The sequence below is a fragment of the Diorhabda carinulata genome, chromosome X, assembly GCF_026250575.1.
Source record: "Diorhabda carinulata isolate Delta chromosome X, icDioCari1.1, whole genome shotgun sequence".
In the NCBI taxonomy this organism is placed as follows: domain Eukaryota; kingdom Metazoa; phylum Arthropoda; class Insecta; order Coleoptera; family Chrysomelidae; genus Diorhabda; species Diorhabda carinulata.
The window spans coordinates 40,842,030-40,866,244 of record NC_079472.1 but is presented as its reverse complement, the minus strand read 5'-3'; the positions used below and the strand labels follow the sequence as shown (position 1 = coordinate 40,866,244).

The 24,215-nt window shown below is 30.6% G+C and overlaps 1 protein-coding gene across 1 annotated transcript in view; it reads right to left on the bottom strand.

Moving 5' to 3' along the window:
- LOC130900525 (probable multidrug resistance-associated protein lethal(2)03659) overlaps positions 1-24,215 on the bottom strand; it is a 49,670-nt gene that overhangs the window by 13,627 nt on the left and 11,828 nt on the right. Inside the window, exons 2-9 of the mRNA XM_057811217.1 lie at positions 18,010-18,237; positions 14,958-15,208; positions 12,068-12,247; positions 11,662-11,818; positions 8,558-9,877; positions 6,711-7,032; positions 4,082-4,232; positions 1,741-1,971 (exon numbers count right to left, since the gene is read on the bottom strand). Of these exons, the coding sequence (XP_057667200.1) occupies positions 1,741-1,971; positions 4,082-4,232; positions 6,711-7,032; positions 8,558-9,877; positions 11,662-11,818; positions 12,068-12,247; positions 14,958-15,208; positions 18,010-18,237 (2,840 nt within the window). The remainder of the gene's footprint in view (positions 1-1,740; positions 1,972-4,081; positions 4,233-6,710; positions 7,033-8,557; positions 9,878-11,661; positions 11,819-12,067; positions 12,248-14,957; positions 15,209-18,009; positions 18,238-24,215) is intronic.

Below are 24,215 nucleotides of genomic sequence, written 5' to 3'. Positions count from 1 at the left end.
ATAGAAATCATTTATAAAATGTTATTTGAAGAGAATAACTATTTTTGAAAAGAGCTATTTGGAAATAAGTAGAAAGTAAAAATGTGTATACAGCTTCAAAAGGAAACACAAACTCAAATAGAAAAACGTTCTGAATACTATTACATTGGACACCGCATATACAGTGAGTTTCTAATTATTTTTTTATGTTGTTGAAATTATTTTCCTCCCTAGTATGTAATTTCGAATGATGTTACGGGTTGAGGACTCAAAATAAAACCGTCCAAGAGTTTTTTAAAATACTAACGTTTCGATATTTTATTTGATCTTTATCGAACCTAAAATATATGGTAGATTATAACTTAAGCGTTGATGAAGATAAACAAGTAAACAAAAAATTGTGAAATTAGAAGTAAAACAATAATCAGATAGTGTAACAATATAAATATCTATACAAGTATATATAAATGAATAGGACATACTGCATCTAAGACAAATTAAATAAAATAAAAAATAAGGACATTCCGGTATAAAACAAAAAAATAATGGAACAATTTTTGAAGAAACCATTACAATTGGAATTATTGTAATTATTACCATCAGGTACTATTCCAGTCAGTGTCTGTTGACTTATAAACATTCAAAAGATGGTTATATTGAACCTCGAGATTGGCCACATCTGTAGGGTTATTATCGGTTTTATTCAGTTTTATGTATATCATTTCCTTCAGTACATAGATAAAAATTTAGCCTCAATACCTTTGGACATTTGGTAGATCAAGAAATGGAGGACTACTGCAGCTAAGTCTAGAATCCCCGTTTCTAAACAAAAATCTATATCGGACTTTTTTTATAGTATAATAATCTAAGATAATATGTATATAAATAAAAATGTTCTATTTATTCTGATAATTCGCACTTCGTTCCGACGTTAAGGTTTATAGGGACCCTAATATTAGGCACAAATTTCGAAAAAAATTAATTTCTTTGTCATTCTTTAATTGAGAAGTTCCAAATTGGTTACACTTCGAAAAACTGTCAATGGTTTCAATAAATGGTAAGAAAAGGGATCAAACCATTCTGGAGAATTGGTTAGGGGGTGATCTTACGTTTTTCAGAGTACCAAATTCAGTATCTTTCAATTAAGAGATTCCGAAGGAATTAATTTTTTCCGAAATGTTTGGACCAATTTTGAAACCCCATTTCTTCATTACATTTCCGTGGAATAGAAATCCATTATTTTATACTAACATGTTATTGATACAGTCCAGCTCTGGGATGCTGAATGGAAGAATATGGCTCTTCCTAAGAAGAAACCTCTGTTACCAATTTAGTAACGATTAATTCTCAATATGAACTGATTATAATCACATTATAGAAACGAATTTCATATTTCACATTTTTCTCATAGTTTTATCTCAGTTTTATGAAATTTCAGGAAAATATCACAAATTGATGCAAAGGTAATTTTAAGCAGACAATAATTAACTTAGTGGAATAATTTATATTGATAATGGTGCAGAATTACGAACAATCTGTTTTATATAAGGATTTAAATGAAATCTTTATTGTAGAATAAACTGTTTGACCGGCCAGATAAATTTGATTCACAAATGTGTGATGGAAATTTGAATTAACTCTATTCAAATACAAAAATTGCATCACTTGAATTCATATAAATTTCCAAATTTGATGACATTCTCAACTATACTCCGTTTCATTAATATGTATTAACCAACCAGTTATTAATATTGTGTATACCTTTTTGAATAAAAAGTAAACTAATAATAATCAGAGCCATATACACGACACAATGTACATCTAACCAAAATCCAAATCCCCTACTAGCCGTTAAAAACATATAAAAAGCTGAAGTGAATTTGTCTTGTAGCTTATCAAACTGCTGGACTAAGATTGTCTCTGCTCCAAAAGCTCTAATCGTTGTTATTCCTTGCAGAGTGGCTGTTAGGTGACTATATATAGGGCTGCGAGCTGAAATGAAAAACTACAGATATAATAACATAAAACTAAATTTGCAAAAGTGTAACAAGTGTAAAATATTTTGGTCCATTCAATTTCTCAAGCGAGAAACAATAGAAACTGAGAATATACAGGCTATTTATAGCTGCAAACTGTGAAAATTGCCAAAATTTTTTTCTCGTAACCATTGGACATCAATTACGATACCATCTACAATTATTTTCAGCCATACAAGACGTCTCAATAATAGTTGAATCACTCAAATGACTATTTGAATGTATCGCCCAATATTTTATCACATTTTTGAATTCTATATAAAAATTTAGGTCAATTTTAAATGATACTTTTTATGCGGATGAAGAGTTGGCTTAGTGAAGTTGACAACAGTGATTAAGGTTACATTGAACTATACAACTATCAGTTTCGATAAGTGTTGTTTTAGTTTTTCATAATATGGTGGCAACTAACTCAATACTCCAAACTCTGTAGAGTTTCAATGCATAGCACGGCTCTCTTTGTTTTCCATCGTATTGCAGATGCTATATATTACGAATTATTAAACTTCTGTGTAATAGTAAAATTGATAGTCAATCAATTCATTAAATATTGAAATAGTTGAAACAATATTAAACAATAAATGACAACATTTGCTCGAATTGAGCAACATTTTTCCGTAATACAAACAATTGGACTTTCCATATCATCGGGAGGAGTTGGTAGAGTACTATACAGAAACTTTTTCACGTGCCTTCCCTCTTAAATATTCATCAATGTCAGGTCTTGGGATCTACGAATCTCCCTATCCATCGATTCAGCTGATTGAAAATGTTCAGTCACATCTTTGCTATGATATTTGAAGGAATATGCTCCATAAAATCCCAATATGCTAATATTAGGAATTTCTATTCATATGGAGGTCTAAATCAAATCACACCAAATACGTTTTAGCCCCATCCACTTTGACAGTCCACAGTATCCAAAAATTATAGCTATTCACTGAACCATTATTGTGATCTATTAGAGATTAAGCTGATGTTGTCCACTATTTTCAGGCACATTGCATCAAATAACCTTTCTTGACATTCGAGGACATTCACTTAGTAATCAGTTTTTCACTGTATTGAGTTCGGGACATCTGTCAAATATACATACAAGAAATGATTTGAGGAAACTTCCGAAATCCTATGGTTGAAATAGAAATACCTTAAATTGTGTAGAACAGTAATTCTCTCTCTTCATTGAATGCATGAATTTCACTAACTGATATTACAATGCTCACAAATTATAAAAAGAATGTGTACAATTGTTACTTTCTGGAAAATATATCAAATATCAATATTTGCAGAAACATTAATGCCGAGGCAAGAATCTTTTACCAACATAAACTTATTGATTTTTTTGCAAAGAACAAATGAATCTATTGAAATGATATGTAGAAGCATAGGGTTAAAGAGACTAGCCTTGTTAATAGCCATCGTTCGCAACAAATGAGGCAATGAAAAGAGAATATATTAAGAATTTTCACGTTGTGTATTTGAACTACAGAATTCACTTCAAAAAGTGTTGTGTGTTTGTGAATCATGCCTCCAATAAGGCGGGGAACAAATTTGGGCAGAAGAAGCCGAAATGCAACGAAATATTGCGAAATAATAACCAACCATGACTTACTTACTTAAAAATTACTGAATAACGTAATAGTAGCAATCATATTGTAAGGAATGTTTAAAGGAGAAAACATTGTGATACCTCGCATCCCAATTATTCCGACTGACGTACCAATTGAGTTTAAACGACTGCAGTTTTCAGTACGGCTTGATTTCGCTATGACTATAAGCAAGTCCCAGCGGCACTCATTAAGTGTTTGTGGTATTAATCTAGAAAACCGCATGGTTAATTGTATGTTACCTGTTCACCAAAGAATTGACTGTTAGGCGGTACGAAGTTCACCGTATCAGCTAGTTTTATATTAATTTTCATTAATGTAAACAGCAAGTTATAAATGGAAACTTGCTTATAAATCATTGAAACATCTCCTAGGTGTGAGTACGATTATTATGAAGAGCGATATATATTTTATTATTATATTCATATAACATTGTACGGAATATATAAAAACACTTACTTACAGCTTCCAGGCGTTTGATGTTTCTACTTGACACTAAAAAGGCTTGTTTAATATAATACATCATCGCTAATAAAATCAATGTTGGGAAGAGGATATAGGGATTTATGGCACCAATCACAATAATTATTGCCAAAACTATCAAGCCAATCTAAAAATCAACAGAACAAAATGAACAAATATTCAGTACCTAATATTGTGATGTATTTTATGGACTATTTTTTTTCTTTTTTCACTGTTTTTTTCCAGAAAAGATCACAACAAAATATTCATAAAATGTATATATCAAGTATAGATCAATTATTCTTCAGCGATAACTCGTAGATTATTTGGGAATTCGTTTTCGTTTTGCAGCCACACTGCACCAACACATAGAAGATGTTTTGTACAAGACTTCATGATATTGTTCAACTTCAAAACTCCATAGACTCCTGGGCAGCAACTTATTTGCTGTTTCTATAACTTGCTCGCAGAATGTACAGTTGTCGTCCTCTGCCTTACCAAATTATCATAAGTTGGTATTTGATGGAGCAGTGACCCAGTGATATAGAAACTCTTTGTGTATCTTTTGAACTTAAAAATTGTTTAATCTCACTATCACTCATCTTCGGATACATTTTTCTACATTTGATTTTATACTAAGCCGTTTCCGGCAAGTGGAACATTTCGAATGTTCATTATTGATTAACATCCACTATATAAATACGATCGATTAAGAATTGATACTCCAGGAGAGGAAGAACATACAATAGAGTAGAAGATAAGAGAGAAGTTTAAGTTTTTCAAATCGCGAAGGGCCAGAAGTAGTGCTGATTTTTTCCGACCTAAAATGTAATTAGGAAACAATAAGTTTAAAGAAATTCAATCTTCAACGTCTGCTTACAATTTACAATTACCAAAAATGTGAACGATATACAAACATATAATTGATCATTGAACTTATCCATTAGAAGTATTTTAATACTAGATAGAAAATGACAATTTTCCATTATATTATATAACGAAAGGAATAGCATAGAATGAAATTCGCTGTTGTAGCTAAGCACTATGCGTACTACGCACTCTATCACAAAAACAGTTTAACGCTTAAAAGGAGGTTTTCAATAAAATTTATATTACATCCTCTGCGATATATAGAGTGTGTCTACTTAAGCTGGAACCATATGGGAAACTTTTTTATTAGTAGTTTTATGGAAAATAGTTATTCTTGATAGAAAGTTCTGCATTGATGGAAGCACCGTCTTGCTGGAACCAAATTATCATACATATCTTGTAACGAAAGATGGTGCAAAAAATCACTTACTTGATTTTCTAATAATTGTAAGGAATGTGTGGCATTTAAGGTATTCGAAAAGAAAAAGGTCCAACTAATAATAATAATAATTTTTCTACACACTATACGTTCGTTTTAAAAGAATATTGGTTCCGAGTTTTTATTACAAAGTGTGGATTACTGTTAGACCACCAGCGACAATTTTGTGATGAGACGGTTCCGTTTGAAGAACATGTTGCCTAATCGAAAAATATTATAGATCTTGTAAAAAACGGATCTTCATCCAACTTTCTTTGGATCAGAGCGCAAAATTCACAACGAATATCGTAATCCCTTCGTAGTAACATATATACAAATTGCGGTTTGTATGCATGATATTTATTACCTTTCAAAATATTTGCCACTGTATTCTCACTTACTGAAGCAGTTTGTATTGCAGATACCCTATTTCTGAATGAAATTTTTGGGTCTTCTACGACAGAAAGTATCACTTCAGTATCTTCATTCGCAACCCGTTTTCGGCGTTTATTCTTAAATTTATTTTCCATATTTCCAGTAGCCTTAAATTTATTTAAAATTTTTATAATCTTTGAATGTCTAATGTTTCTATGCGGATGTCAATTATTAAAAATATTTGCCTCTCTATGTGTTTTGTAATTGTCTCCAACAGTTAATACAAGTTCTATTTTTTCTTCACGATTTAGTAAATTTGCCATTTTTATTGTAATGTTATAAACAGCAACTCACTCTGATATTCACTGTCACATACTTCATGTCAGGGCATCCTAGATTGTGTTAAATTTTAGCCCGCCAGAATAATTAATACGGAATGATTAGTAAATAATCACAAAACCTGAATTTTCATAATAAATAGCTGTAATTGCATATTTGAATATAACTTTCAATTCAAAACAACTTTACTTCATAACACTGTTCTGAATTGTGAAAAATAAAGATACTTTACTCTTGCACAAAATTCAAAATTTTTGACAAACCTCATGTACTGCTTTAAAAATTGATACCTGATGGTTACATTTTAACTTTTGGACCATGCAGAACTTTTTTTCATAAAACCACTATACAAAAAAGTTTTCCATATGGTTCCAACTTAAGTAGACACACTGTATAAGTCAGAATACTTGGATACGTTGTAAAGATACGTGTTTCTCAAATAACAGTAACAAATAATTATACAACTGTCAAATCACAGTCAGAACGATGAACATAATGCCATTTCTCTGCAATGCAATTTGTATGAGTTACTTGAAGTTGTATATTAGTGTTATACTTAGTAAGATAAAGTTTCTACAAGTTGTTAACTATGTAAGGCAAATATTGAGTTAAGGAATTACTTACGCCTAGTGTATCAAGCATGCACGTCGGTAATGTTTCATCCAAAGATCCAATATCTTTCGAAAACCTATTCAATATCCTTCCAGATGGATTCGAATTATGAAAAGACATCGGAGAATGAATTACTTTCGTAAACATAGTGCTATGTAATCTGATAGAAGCTTTTATGCAATAACTGAAGAAAGCTATAGATCTAATTATTGAGAATATCACTGTAAAAACTATCAACGAAATATAAATGAACAATGATATTTCAACGCTGAGTAATCGATTCCAAAATTCATTTTTAATTTTTTCTTCCGCTCTAGATTGTTCAGTATTAACCCTACAATAGGAAAAAAATATTATTCTCTATTGAAATAAATATACAAGAGGTATAAGGGAGTATTGAGCATGGAAATTTGCATTTTATGTACATACTGTGCGCAGTCCTAAAATGAATTCAAGTCACGGGAGAAAGAGTTTTCTGGAAAGTGTCTGAATCAACAAAGTAATTTTTTCTGTAATCATCTTTATTTTTCAACATATTTAAGTAAATACAAATGTTTTTCCTGAAAATTGGCGTATACTTATGTAATAAAGTCCTTGTCTGAAGAAAATCTATCTCCGGCAAGTGAAACTTTGCGGTTAGTAAACAGGAAATAGTCTCTGTAGGCCAGTGAATATTTGGATAGTCAATCAAGTACAATTTGTGGAGTTTTAGCCGCAGCGATCCCGAAGTGAGATAGTACGTTGTCTCGATAGAAAAGTACTACTTTTTCTTCAAATACGGTTACTTCTTTACAATTTTTCTTTTTACACTACCAAGCAATCTTTGTCTTTTTAGAGCAGCTTCGTCTTGTACAATCCACTGCCATGATTTTGTGTGTGTTTTCATCTACAAATGTACACAAAAATCTGGTTCACTTTGCTTACACGACCTCAATAAGGTCAGAAAAATGTGAGTTTGAATGGGCTTCTGGTCAAAGTGAGCAAACGCGGTACCCAATGCGCGGGTAGCTTACGTATGACTAATTTTTCAGTCAGTATATATGACAAATGAGTTCTCATTTTCCCGATAGTCCCTTCTATCTCTAAACCTAATCCACCCAATTTAGCTGACCAAAAATTTTGTGGCCGTGAATAATGAAACAGAATCTCTTTAAACTCGTTTTCCATTTGCATATGCGAATTGCATCACAATAACAAATATTTTCGTAACTGATTTCTTTTTCCATTTTCAGAAAAGTCTCCACAGCGACTCATTTAAACGATTGTCAAACAGAAACTTGTCGTCCAAAATAACTGAAGTTCTATTGCTAACCTCACAACACATGCGCAAATATATTTCTCAGATTGTATTGATAAGTGCTGACATTCAGGTTGAAATCGGAAACTTTTTATACAACCTTCGTACGTAATGTATTTGTTTGTTGATCAATTCATATCTAACAACTTCTACAAAATAAAGTTGCAGAGTCAAATTAATGCAGAAAAGTTTATGCTTAGAGATTTGTTGAAAAAGTACAGGGGTGTTTAAAATGATAAAGATCGTTATTTAGGAAGAAAAACCGATAATAAGATCAGAATATTCAAATCATGGGATCGATCGTCGTGAATTTAGAAAGCATTTATGCGGCGGATATATGGAAGAGGTTTCCAGCCACTCTGCTAACTTAGCTCAACTGTTAAATCATAGAAAATACAACTCGCTAATGATCGACAACTTTCACCAGTAATTTCTTCTAGTTTTAATTCAAGTGCGCAATTTGAATATGAGCTTAATAAGATAAACACTTAGGAGTTTCATAGTTCCGCTTCTCATTTTTTATTAACTAATTGTATTGAATTGATAATTTTTGCTAAATGACATTAGAGGGATTATGAAACTTAAGAAGTTAATGCTCAAAATATTCACATAATATACTAACCATATTGTTAAGAAGACATCAGTTAAACTAGAAAAAACTTGTGCAGCAATGAAAGCGCATAACAACGCCAAAGTTTTCGTCCAATGTCCGCCTGCTCTGAAATAACTTGTATAAACTCTGCTGGAAATTGCTCCAGTAGCTCTTTCTTCTTTCGAAATCTGAATAACTTGCGGTTCGGTCTCTTGTGTTTGTAACGAGTGATCTCTTTTTTCTTCCATTTTCGCAGTTTCCAGTAATTTGATGAATGTTCTGTCAGTAGCTTTCATAATATGATACGTACTTGGTGATCTAAGTGTCCCCTCTTCTAATAAATAAATATAATTGGTGGAATGTAGGTATTGCACTTGATGCGTTACTAACACAACACATTTATTCCTCAAATATCCGTTGATACAATTATTGAATAATTGCTTGCCTACTGCACTATCAACTGCCGACAACGGATCGTCAAGGAGATAAATATCTGCATCTTTGTATACTGCTCTTGCTAAGTTTAATCGAGCTTTTTGTCCCCCGCTTAAATTGCAACCTCTTTCTCCAACAAAAGTGTTATCTCCATACGGTAGGTATACGAAGTCTCTTTCTAGAGCACATACCCTAATGACCTCTTCGTATTTTATTCGATCAAAAGGCTGTCCAAAGAGTATATTTTGCTTTATACTTCCACCAAATATCCAGGGTTCTTGTGATGCATACGACATGGTTCCATTTACTTTAACTGTACCTCGATAAGGTATAATCTCTCTCAAAATAACTTGAAGAAGCGTCGACTTGCCCCCACCTACTGGTCCAACTAGAGCAACTAGTTGATTGGAAGCGGCTTCAAAGTTTACATCTTTCAGTAAATGTTCTGTTGATGAAAGCTCCCATTTCACAGCAGCGTTTTTAATCAGAATTCCCACATCACCCTCTCCTTTACTGGCTTCTGTATCTTCCATAACATCATTTATTATATTTTTTATCGCATCTTGATCATTATTTGCATCAACTTCTTCGTGTAATAGAAATGACTGAATCCTTGATATGGAAACCCTAGCTTCTGCTACTTGTATAACGGCTTGAGGAAACAATAAAATGACAGAATTCCTTAAAAACCCATAGAATGATGCTACAGTGAATACATAATAAGCAGTTAAAGTGTTGCCAGAGAGTACGTAAGTTAATACACACAATAACATGGAAAGTCGTCCTAAAGTCATACTTAAAGCCAACATAATTGCTCGCACTGACGAAATCAGCCTTATTTGTTCGATTTCTCTCCTGGAACAGATAATGATGGTTGAAATTGATTTCTAATATCAATTGCTCATAATTGATTTTTCGAAGTCTGCGTTACTTGAACAAATCAATTAATCATTTTAGAATTTATTATGAAATAAAGCGCTTCCGTAACAACTTCGTAAATAAGAATGTGTTGCTTCAATATTCGACTGACAACGAGTTGTATGTCAAAGCCCTTGACCAATCCTTAAAAACTTAGGTAATGAGTTAGTTTTTAAATAATTCATTCAATAACGTACTGTAAGAGGGAGCGTTACTTATAACGTCCCTTATGATTAAGATACTGTCTACATAATTTTCTCATTTCATTGAAATCCACGTACAATCATATTATAAAAAGGTATTAATCTCATAAATATTTTATATGGAGCTGGAAATTTCCACTTAGGAAAATTATATATTCAAGTATTCACATAGATTCAAATTGGATATGACTTTTGGGTGTCAAAATAAAAACTCATCGCATGATAATTGTCGCGATTTAATTCAATTTTTTGAAAAAAATGTATGTTTGAAATATCTGTTAATAACTCAAAAGCGCAACGAATAGTGAAAAGGAACTTTGAATGTTTTTGATTGCCTCATAACTTCAATGTTGGAATGTTGGAAAAAGTAATGGCAGATCATAGTGTGAAAAGAGAAAGGTAATACCAAGTTAAATAAGAGTAACGAAGTTGTCAGTATTGATTCAACAGCAGATAACATTCCTACCATGGAAATTTTTCATCGAAAATTATATAAATTTCTGAGAATAATTATGAATCTAAAGGTAATTATTGTAACTGTTTGAGAACAGTTATACGTTCATGAAAGATGCCTACCGACATAGATTTATATATCTTTCAAATGTTTCACGTGAAATTTAGGAAGAGAAAATTTGAGTCATATTTGCTCAGTGAACTAGGATTTCAAAGCAAATTTTTAGTTAACGTTCGTGCTGGTAATAATTCAACTGAAACATGTTCTATATACATTACAAATTTAGATAATAAAACATACTCAAATGAAAACATCCAATATTTTTTGAACTAAATTACATATTGAAGTATGAATTTCAATATTTATTTCAAGTGTTGAAGCTTCCTTTTTTTGGTAGAACTCATTCGAAACAATTGGGAGATCAAGGACTTGGAATTACTCCCCAAACTAACGAAAGCATAATCAACGTCCTTCTTTAAATAAAAATAGAATTCCAACTATCCTTAAATGGAAATTGAAAGAAGCAATCCTATTCTTACTTAATAAATGTCAATATATGATTAAAATTCTACGTTTTTTGTTAATCGTGTACTATGCCAAAAATTTTAATTTTCTTGCAGCTCTGATGCAACCATCAACACATCTATACACATTAAAGACAGACTTAAAATAGCAATTTGGAGCAAAAATATAAAATAAAGTTCGAAAACCCTAAGAAACATACTTTTAGGGATAATTATGATAAATAGTAAAAGATTAATTATTGTTAATTTGAAAGACAATTCACAAACACTAAAAAACATGCTTTTAGATTCGATTATACTAAAAAGTAAAACATGAATTATATTTAAAGAAAAAACTAAAAAAACAAGTTTGGATTTTGTTCCACAACGATATTCAAGTCGAGATGATTAGAACATTGCATTTAATGTAGTCTTGTTGACTCAAAAAAATAATTTCTACAATAATAATATCGAAGAATTAATCAATTCGCTTATAGACACTGCAATTGAGACATCGTAATTAAATCACGTAAGTAAATATGATACTCGACTATGACTTACCTTCTAACAGACTCTACTAATTTAGTAAAAGGTTTTTCCCATGTGTACATTTTAATTACTTGAATTCCAGCTATAATGTCGTTCATTAATCTCATCCTCTCGTCTGTACAAATTGCAGTTTTTAATCTGTATTGAGAGACTAGTTTTGCCATGTAAGCTACAGAATGTGAAATAATTGAATTAAAAGATTGTCTCAAACAATATTTAACATTAGATAATTTCATATATTTTGGAAGGGGGATCAGAGATCAGTCAATAAAATTATTTATATGTGAGAGAATTTGATGCTTTTGTCAAGTTTTATATTGAATTTGCAATTAAAAATATAGAGAAATTCGAATATATAGATAATATAACTGACTAATCACGTTTTTTGTTTGTTATACGGTAATATTTCCAAACTTACGCTGGAAGGGCACGAAAGCTAAAAGGAAAATACATCCTACTAGTCCAGTAGGTCCAACTAAAATATACAGTAAAACCATAGCTATAATAATTTCAGAAGGTGCAAGCCATAAAAGATGAATGAATTGACAACAGAAGTCGAATCTTTCAACATCATTTGACAATAAATTAACCATCTGTCCTGTAACAAATAGAATATGTTATTTGAAGGAATGTGTGTAATAAATTCATTACATATTCTTTTAAGGATGTGAGAATTATTATTATCATCATACTTAACGTACCAAATACTACTCGAAAAATGGTAACTAAATATAATTCACAATTTCTGACATTGATAATTGGAAATTGATTTAAAGATTTTGATGTTATTGTAATACAACAATAACAATCAAAAATATTTGTGTTGTTTATTCAATTGTTTAAGATCCGGTAATTTTGATCTTTCTTATTCCTATCGACATCATCCAAGAACATTTGCAGCGGATTAGAGAACTAAGCAGAGCAAGTAGCTAGATCTCCTATAATCTATCCAAATATAACAAATCCAACCGATCTATCGCATACAAAGTATTATTTCAACGGCACCATAGTGGAACGGTTTCGATTGCTTCATCATTGAGAGCATGAAAAGTCACTTATGTTTTAATCTAAGATGCAAAAGTTTTTTTTCAAAACGAATCCGAAATCGAGCTTACATTCCAAAAAAATAGTTCCTTATTGTTCGTGAAGAAATTTTTAATAGTATTTGTTAATAGTACAGTGAACAACGATTTTTATCTCACATTTCCATGAAGACACATCGATTGGTTTGAAATTTCAACAGTAAATACCTTAAAAAGTAAATTCTACTCGAAAAATCAATATATTTTGACTAATTCGTGATTGAAATTTTGAATTTTTGTTTTTAAAAAAGCATATTTTCAAATGTTTCTTCAGAAATTGTTTGGGGATTTAATGTAGCTTCTAAAAGTGAAAATAATTTTGGTTATAGACCTAATACAAACCAATTTATGATTTATTGAATGTAGAATTTATTTAGTAAACCGAAAATTTTGAAAATTGGATAGTGTAAAACAGTCAATTTTACTAAAAAATGTACAGAATATTTCAGTTATGACAAAAACAAGATAGAATTCCTTTATATTATTAAAAAAAACGTTATTTCTACCCTTGAAATTTTAATATTGCCACACTAATTAAAATAAAATTTGCAAATCACTTCAATTCGATAATAATAAGGGGATCAAGAAGGTTTAATGTTTTAGAGACCTTGATTCTGAGAAATATAATGGTTACCATGGATTATTATTACATTAACTTTTATTAAAAATAATTTGAAAAATATGAAATTCGTTAAAACTGCTAGAAAACAAAAAAATATTTTTCTAAATATTCTAATAAAAATTTTATTCCTCTCATTCGTTTTCCTAACTTCTGAATTAACATAAAACGAAATAACACTTTTTTTTTAAATTTTTGAGTAGATTTTATATCCTGCTGCTAAAGATACGAATAGAAACAAAATGCAAAACATTGAAGGTATTTTTTATGAATATGAATCTCATATGAATCTCATAATTGATAACTTTTATTTATTTTATACTTTAATTTGTTAATTTGTTTAAATTGTTCAAACCACAATCTCCACAATTTTCAAAGGGGTAGTTTCCAAGGGATGAAGATATGCAAAATAATAATTCACAAATCAAGCATAACAAAAATATCAATCTAAAATTAATAACATTTTAGATTCTATTTATAAGACTAAATGTTTTTTTCAAATTTTTTTAATAAGGAATGATGTTTTAAGGGTGATAATTTGTAATAATGGTACATTTGAGTTGAATACAATAAAAAAGACAGTTTTAATATAAATTAAGTAACATAAAGTATTATAATAGGTTTTTGTCGATTTTATCATAAGAAGAGTTGGTTTTGAAAGACTAAAATACGTTGATTATGATTTCACAAACGTAAATAGTGTCCTAAAATATCATTTTATCTTTATTTTGATCCTTGAAATGTGAACTTTTCTAAATGCTTTAACATTAATTTTATTGAATTTTGACAATAAGGGGTAGTTTTCACCCCTTACAATGAATTGCACATATTGGTATAGGGTATATTTTGAAGTGAAGGGAGAATAGAACTTAACTCCAAAATTTCACAGAAATCCATGCGTCTTCATGGAATTCTGAGGTGACACCATAATTTTACCGTTGTTCACTGGACTATAATACAGATCTCGATTGTGAACAATTTGATCGAGTATCTCAACAAAAAATGGCTTGTGTAAGTTAGTTGGATAAAACAGTAAAAGGGAAGGTATATATATAATATATGTTGTCATACTACCTCAAATAAAAACCAGTATTTATCGGCTACAAAAATCAATAGCCCCCCAAAACATTACTTAAGCATGCATATTTCTTTCAACAGCAAACTAAGTACCACGGTGCTTTTTACGACGTTATCTTACCTTATACTGCCTCCGAATACGAGATTATGACATTGTTATTGTTGACGTTGGTCTGCATTCCAAGGAAGCGCTAATGGTGGATGGTATGAAAAAGAACCAAGGCTTCCAATATAGCGATATACTGCATGCATAAAAATACGAATACCGATCGAAAGCTTGGGCATAGGTGCGAAAGGGACTAGCAGAGCTAAGTGACTGAAGCGGTTATCACAAGTAGACTTACTCATGCTGACTAACAATACTTGTACTCCTTGGATTTGATGAGAAAGGTTTTTTTAATAAAAATTCAAAAACACTTGTTTCTGTAAACTGATATCATTGAGTAAATAAACCAATTTGCAATTTGACTGATGTCAAGAATATTATTTAGTGTAAAGTATGGTGCAAAAATATTTATATATCTCCTTACCTACAGTAGTTATTCCGATTGCACTTTTAGTTAATTTGAGTGCCTTTCTGTACACTAGAGCACATGCTGCTATCCTAATTTTCATGCCTAGCGTTAATACCAATAACATATTTTGATGGATACAAATTACTTGTATGAATGATGAGAGAACTAACAAGCAAGCACATATATAAATATGTGACTGAACCACGTCGTCAGCTTGGGCTCGAAAATAGGAAACCAGAGTTGATATTAGAATAGGCTGAGTAATCCTGAAAGATACATATATTTCTTTAATATAATAAATTTAAAAAAAGATAAATTGAATATGAAAATTTCTATGGGATATGCATTTTACTGTTTACTTGGGATATTAGCTAATATATTATCATCACTTGCTTTTAAGTTGAATTCATGCTTTCAACCGATATGTTTAATCCTAATCTCATAATTCAATATTAACTCGATCGATTTTCCAGTCATTATTTGAACCAATGGTATTTTCTCAATACAATTTATATTATAGAGCTGTATTCTTGTATATCCAAAGCTAATCGAAATGGCCAAACAAGCTGCGTAAATACCAATCTTTGTACCAGAATCCTCCTTTGACATTGCAACATAGGAAAACAAAGTTTAGTATAAGTCTGTTCTATTGTAGAAGAATGAACCAGTCTCTAGGATAGATTGAAAACTGGAAAATATTTTGGGTTTTTTACGATTTTACCACAACTACTGGCAACATTGTATTTAAATTTCATACGAATATGTTTTGGAAGGTCATACATCCAATGAATTTGTTTTATGCCTGACTCTCATAGAGGGCGCGAGTTACACGGTTCGTACCAAGTAGTAATGAACAAAGCTTTTTCAATATTAAATTTATTAAGCAAAATTTCAAGTGAACTTAAACATCATCTAATCGTACACCAAAAAGGTAGTCTTGATAAAACTCGATACTGTGTACCGTTTTCGGAGTATTTTGATTTTAAAATTATGAACTAATAACCGATGCTGGTATGAAGTAATGATAAAGTATTAATTAAACAAAGAATCAAAAGATGAAAAGGTAAAAAAGCTAATAAGATAAAATAGAATTCAATTAGAGTAGCTGTTCAAAGTGGTCTCAGTTTTCACAAGTCTATTCTGTTTTCTAAAGAATCCATAAATCTTCTCAACGGTTGGGAGTCAGCTATGAGGTCATTAATGAGACGTTGAATTCTGTCTTTGAATTCTTGAGTTGAATTTCCCTCTGTAGCATAACATTTTTCTTTGAGACACGACCAAACTGTGTAATCCAAAGGTTTATATCGCATGACCGATGAGGATAATGAATCGAATCTTCTGCACCTACCAATCCATCGATTCGGGAAATAGTTACTTAATCAATTATGACACCTTCTATGGAAGTGAGGAGGAAGGTACATATATATATATATATATATATATATATATATATATACATACATATGTACATATATATATTTCCGGGTAGAATGTGATAACCTATTCATTGATTACTTAAAGTTGCTGTCAAAACATTTTCTATAAATGAGGATTGATAATGTGATTCCTTTTTGATATTTGGATTCTTATCACACCAGTAGTGTACAGTATGTGAATTTAACTTAACTTGTCCCGCGAAAGTGTCCACGTCCGTAAAAAGAATACATTTAAAAAAATTTGTACTATTGACTCAACGTCATAACTATCAATGAATGACAGTTTTCGATGGCAAACAAATCCAAAGTTAAATAATTATGGGTTGTCAGCTATTGTATGAAACAAACAACAGTTTGAGTCCTAGAATACATGATCTTCAAATTGTTCGTTTCATACAACGACCTCCAATAACTCTGTGCCCATATTATTTCATTTTGAAAAACAAGATCCTACTCTGATTAGACTGGATTTTTGTGAAACGTTACAAGAAACGAATAGACAGAGAGCTAGCTACATATAAAATAGAAAGCTCTCAGCCCCAATTTATTTAAATGTATCCGTTTTATCATTTAAGGGACAAAAAATTTTCAATTCACATAATGCTTAAAAATTAATAATAATAAATAATTAATAAATTTATCAATACTTTATACTGGCATCAGTTATTACTTACATACTTACATAATTTTCAAATCAAAATATTCCGAAAATAGTACGCAATATCTAGTTTTATCAAGAGTAACTTTTTGGAGTAAAATAAAATGATGTTCAAGTTCGTTTGGAATTTTGCTTAATAAATATAATATTGAGAAATTTATGTTCAATAGCGCCCTCTATGAGAGTCAGACCTAATCTTGAAAAGTGTGTATTTTTTTTTCTTCAACGCCCTTCATCTTGAATACAGATGGCGTTACGAAATTTTTTTATTGAGCAGCCCAATATTTTTCAGTTTTCTATCTATCCTAGACATCTTGAAATAAGAGTTGACAGAGAAATTTTGTCGATCAGAATAAAAGAGCATGAGTTATGTCTCCACGATAGTAGAACAAGTTCACCGTACTTGACTTAGGACAGTAATAATAAATTACATACAGAATTCATTCTTCAACCTGATAAGCTTCTTAAGAAGATTTAAATTGGAATATGTAATTCATATTTAGATGAACACTACACATATTACAGATCGCAATAAAATAGGCCATAAATCGTCCCAGTAAAATATAAGTACATATCTCTATTTTCTTTATTTTCTTTCAATTTCTTTATCTTCTGGTAGAGACTAGAAGACTACATGTTCCTGTTATTATGTTTAGATAAAAGTGCCGAAATAGGTCTTTGTCCAAAATCTCTAATTTTATGCGAATAAATGGAATTCACAGAAGATACCTAATTTCTATGAGATTAGATAGTCAGTTCTTTTTTCCACTAATTCAACATCATCATACTTAGACTATTTAGTACAAGTTTAGCTCTAAGCTTTTTCTAACTTCATCATATACTGGCACAAATTAGTCGCTAATGAATTCTCAATTAGTGAGTGTTAAGAAAGTATCATTGTATGTAAGTAACTATAGTTTATCAATATGAAACATTATACCTTCTAATTATTATTACATCACATGAAACTTACTTGATGGAGTCAAGAAAAAACCTTAGAAATGCGGCTGCGATAATTTCGTACTTGAAGACTGCAAACAAAGCTTTTAATAAAGATGGTCTAGGTTTTTCTAATTCTTTATTCCAAGCCGACTCTAAATTATTTCCTAGGTATTCAGACGTATGTGTTTTACTTATAATATAGGGGTTATCTTCATCTACTTCTGTTTTTAGACCTTGCCATATATAAGGTGGGAACCAACTGAAAATATATTCTCAGTATTTGTAACTATAGCGTTACTTATTTATATTAGTCCAATCATCTCAGTGAGTTCACCTCGGAATTTGAGATACCCAGTCGTACCAAAACCTACATAGAGCATGAGGTCAACCGGTATAGTCCTGATCAAAACACGCTATTTAAGGTTTATCAATTTTTTATGATAATTTCCATTTGTAATCGAATATTTAATAATTTTTTATCATTTGTAATAAAGTATTAGTTTATTCATTAACACTTACAATTTTATTTCAATTCTATATTGATAACTTCTCAAATAATTGAAAAACCGTACCATTCTATTTTGTTCAGAGTGATAATCATACTAACTACACCCTAATTATCTTCTTTTTCATTCTTGTCTCTCAACTGCAGTAGTATTTCTTCTTCCATATAATATTCATGACATTTATTTCCATTCCATGGTTTCTGGATCAAAGGGTCTGTCTTCGTTTACAGCTAAAGAGCACTGTAACCATGATAACCTGCTTCCTTATCACGAATCACAACCACTTTTGCAGGAGTAGAAGAGCTCCAAGTGCTGGAGCCCCAATAAATTCCCTAATAAAATTTATAATTAATAATAAACACAATTGGAATGCTGGCAAACAGCTGCAATTGTTGGAGGAATATGTGTTAACTGCACAGGTTCATTCAGTTTTGTAGCCTTAACGTAAACTTGTGTAATACCGTCAACAGATTTTGAAGACTTAAACTCCATTCTCAAGTAATCTTTGAACCGAAAAGTTTTCTTCTTTAAATGGTACTGCTAGTTGCTCCAAATTCGATAACTTCCCTAATGCCTTTAAAAAGGTTTCTTATCTTTTTTAAAATAGTTTCATATAGCTTGTTAGACCGAGACTAGACCGGTTGGCCTTACATTATACTCTAGCCACGTGCTTTCCGCCCGAATATTCGAAAAAATATTTGTAGAGAATATTGTTTTTTACAATATTGATAACGAATACAAATAGTAGAAAATCCATGTGATATTTCCCAAAATATGTGAAAAATCCTTTTTTGTGACCATTCATCTCAAATTTTAATAGACACTCACAAAACTATCATAAGCAGATTCTGAGAAAAAGTTTAAAACGCTAAAAAACAAATATTCAGCTGGGTGTCTCAGAGACTTTCACCTGATTTTGAATAAGATGACTGGACTATATTGGAAACATACATTCAAAAATAATATTTATTCCTAATGACACTAGAATTATGTTATATTTTTTATAACTTTTAAAGTGAGCTAATAGGGGAAACATTTTACACTTCATTGAGTAGATGATAAGATCCAATATTTGCATGTAAATATCATTTTCTATAGAATCAGAATTACTGTGTGACAGTAATTATAAATTCTAGTTATACTGTAAATTCTACTATATACTATTGATAACATTATTAACAAACAGTTATCATTATATTGTGTAATATACCTAAAAAATTAAGTAAGGCAAAAAAAATAAAACTATACGTATTCTAAGGTACCATAATAAAAGTGTTAGATAGGTTTGAAGGAGACATACATATCCTCCAAGTATGAAATAGCGAAAATATTTCAGGAAATTGGTAGAGTAACAGAACACCTAAAAATTAATCCTTCTTTGTCAACTGATTTTCCAAATTATTGAAAGAAAAATTCAATTTTTATATGCGTGAATCTTGATCATGTTGCAAGAAATATCGTTTCTAATAGTGAAAATATTCTGGTCTATATTATCAGAAATAAGTAAAATACGTGTTCAAAGGAGTTGTCCTCAATTATATGTTCTATCTACAAGAAAGGATAAAAAAATAAATAAAACATATATTATGTTGTCGTCATTACAAAGCTTCAACAACCATATGAATAATGTCGAATTAACATTTATAAAACAAAGGTGGAATGCATATTCAATAGCATGAGAATATCATGTAGAGTTGGAATTCTGCTATTTGAACACCAAACTGTTATTTTGATTAATAACGAAAAAATAATGTGAAATATTCATTGCTTCAAATTATGTTATGATAGTGAAATTTAAGCAAACACTGATCATACTATTTCTTGAGAATTTGGTTGATACAATCTAAATATAGTAGTGGGGTAAATAGGGTGTAATTATGGTTGGGATTGTATAGAGGTATGAAGGTAACTCTTCCGTTTCTTATTAGGAAATCTCATAATTTGTAATGTTCTCTTCGTTCCGAATGATTTCTTTCAATGATTGTGCATATTTTTTAACAGATCAATTGAAACCTGTGGCCTTAACTCGAGATAATGATGATTTCCATAATAATAAAAAAAGTTCTTGTAGTAGTTGGAAATATGATAAACAGGTTTTTATTGTGGCTGAATTATGGTAGACAATGCATATGTGTATGAAGTTAACTTTAACCCAAAATAAAGCATATTATCTATAGAAATGTGAGGTTTTCGCTCAGGCTAATCAACGACATCTTTACAACTATTCAGAATTAGTTTATACATCATATGATAGAGTATACAAAAATATCAACTTAGGAAACATACCAAAAATATTTTGTCACACGATTATTACGAAATTTCTCACTGTTTGTACCGAATGTTATTATGCGAAAAGAAAAACAGTATGGCTACTACTAATATCAAGAGTTGCACACCAAATGGAACATTATTTCATGGCTAGTCAACCAATTAACCGCTTCGTAATACTCAAATAGACAATTTGGCTGTACTAATGCTAGAGAGAAATTTAGTTATGCTCGTATAACCAGGTAACAAGATGTACTTTATTTCAAAGTTAGTTATAATTAAATTGAACATGTAATGATCAAATACTTTATCAATATATTATCATCACTAGGAAATTGGAAAGAGATGAATAAAGAGATCAATATGATATAAATATAGTATAAAAAAATTTTTATGGAATCCATTTCAGTAAATTCTACTTTGACATGAAGAACTTATATATGGTATCATTTCGTCGAATTTGATTATATTTTGAAAATGGAAGTTGTCATATTTATGTTAGAGCTTGGATAACTAATAGTCTCTTGAAATATCACGATTTATTTATAAAAATCAAAAGAATAACCGAATAAAACTTGGAATTGAATAAACGTGGTACGAGGATTCTATATACTTATTAGATTTTAAAAAATGAGAAGAGCAGAGTATTGAATCATCTTATGTTTAAATTTACAAACAAATAGAATATTGAGGAAAAACCCATAGAATTCAAGACTATAAGAATCGATAGCATACTGAGGTATGTGAAACAACAAACCAAAAGGAGCTAACATACTGGTGGAATGAAGAAATGAAGATGGGGATAAAAGAGGAAAAATATTATGGAAGAGCAATAATAGAAAGAATGAATATAATGGAATCAACAAAAAACAGAGAGATAAATTGAAAAACCTAGTAAGTCAAGTTGAGCCCATATCTTGGGAGGAATTCGGTGAAAGGTTAGCGAAAAACGCAGATGGAAAAGCAAAAATATTGTAACATATACTGAGATCAAACAGAAAGGAGAAAAATCCAATAAGCAATATAAAAATTACAAATATTTAAATTATAAATGAAGAAAACAGAATATTAGACAGATGAAAGGAACACTTCGAAGAATTACTAACAGTGGGACCTATAGAAGCAGAAAGAGACGAACGACAGTCAGAAAAAGAAGATTAATATACAATAGAAACAAGCGCAATATGTACAGAACCAAGACCAGAAATAAAGAGGTGATAAAGGCGATAGAAAAACTAAAATTTAGTTATAACGATTGCAAAAATTATCGAGGGATATCGCTACTCTGTACTACATACAAGCTTTTTGAACGTATAATTAAAGATATACTGAGACAGGAAGTGTCACATAAAATGACTCACAAACAACATTTAGAATCAATAAACGCAAGCATAGATATTCACTTTGAGGCAAATACAGACAGTGGGGTTTAAGTTGCTGCAGTCGATTTAGAGGAAGCCTTCGATAGTATAAACAGACAAAATATATGGGGAGTAACGAGGAAAAGAAAAGTTAGTGACAACTAATTAACATAGTTGAGAATATATAAGAGTAGTTTTATAGCTTACAGAGGAGTGAGAAAAGGACGCGTTTTATCCCGTTATTATTTCTTCTAGTGCATAAAATAGCTAAAGAAGTGAACAAAGAAGAAAAAACACACATAGGATACAACAAATTAAGTCAAACCTACAGAAGTGACTAATGTATGCAGACGACCTAGTAATACTCACAAAGAAAAACTACAAAATAGAATACAGAACTGGAGTGATGAAATGGAACAATACAGACTGCAGATGAACATAAAAAAGGAAGAAAGTAAATAACATAATATCTAAATATGTAGCTCAGTACAGAGTATTCTTTAAAAAAACAAACGTACAAAAAGCGAGAATCTCCGAATCAGTACTACTACCAATGCTGATCTATGGCTGCAAATCCTGAGTGCTAAAAAAAGTGAACATGTGAAATGAAGATATCGGGAGTGAAGAGTCTCGATAAAAGAAGGAACGTCATAGTAGGTGTAATGCACTGTAAAAATCGAACAACAACAATTAAGATGGCTTAGACAAATAGTGAGAATGAAGGAGGACAGAACAGTTAAAGTGATGTGAGATATCTAAATAAACAAAAAGAAGAGAAGAAGCAGACCCAGAAGAAAATGGAATGGAGAAATAGCAAAAAACCTGATGAAATGAAGACTGGGCAGGACACGAGCAAAGTTAGAATTAAATTTACTTTAAAATATGCGAATTTTGCGTTTGATTGTAGAGTACTTGACAGTCTCAAATATCCTTGCTAGAAAATTTAAGCAATACATTTTGATAAAGCTATCCACTGAATTAACTAAATTTTGGTCAAACTAATGCATTGAGTAGGTAACGAAGTCGATAGCTAAAGAATTGAATACAGTCATGGACGATTGATCGCTGAAGGTTGATATAAAATGTAGCTCATCAAATAGCGAAAATGTTATCAAAAATGTTCCGACTTTGTAAAACTTAGACGAGGAAACATTACGAATTGTACAAATTTGTACTTAATATAACAAGCAAAGATAATTAAAAGATAAGTAAAATTAAATACAAAGATAAATTTGTTTTTTTAAAGTTTTATTTTTAACATAAAAACTAGAGTGAAGATTATATAGCACTTATTGATGAGAGTTACTTATAGAGCTAAAAAATAATCTTGGACAGAAAGAGTTTTTGAGACTATTTTTTGTTGTTAATTCCTTTGTTCCCATAACATAGATACAATACAGTGACATAACAGTAAAATATTGAATAATAACCTTTTAACTTCATAGCTATGACAATTTCCTGGAAAATTATAATTCACCTGAAGTTTCTCACCTATAGTCTTTATTTATAATATATATACATCAATACAATTATTCTAAATCACTAGCATCACATTCATCTTCCTCAGAGTCACTGTCGTTTAAATCAGTTAGAAGTTTATTTCAAACAGGTAGGTACATTGCATATATTAGTTTCCTTTTTTTGTGATTTATGGTATTTGTTCCAATTCTCGGTGCTAATGTTTGAACATTCTTTCATTATCAGTTCCACAACGGAGGAGGAATTTTTGGGTGAAGTGTAACTTGCACTGATATGGAACTGTTTTTTGTTATTACAAGTTAATTGCTCATTTATATCCATAATCAACTACAATTGTACTCTCTTCACTCACATTTAATTTCTATACTTCTATAATATCTAAATAAAGTTTATAAAAAGTCTTGAATTCCACACCAATTTTCTGAACTGAATGTTGATTGTAGGTTCAGACATAAAATAACACATTGATTTAAACTATCACTATATTAATTTAAATCATCATTTTTCTTTCGCCAATTAAAATATCCACTTGTGTAATCAAAAATGCTAACTTCTTGATGGTGGTCATCTTGAAGAAGTAAGTAGGATATGAATATTCCTTCTGGCTACAGGGAGATATTTCA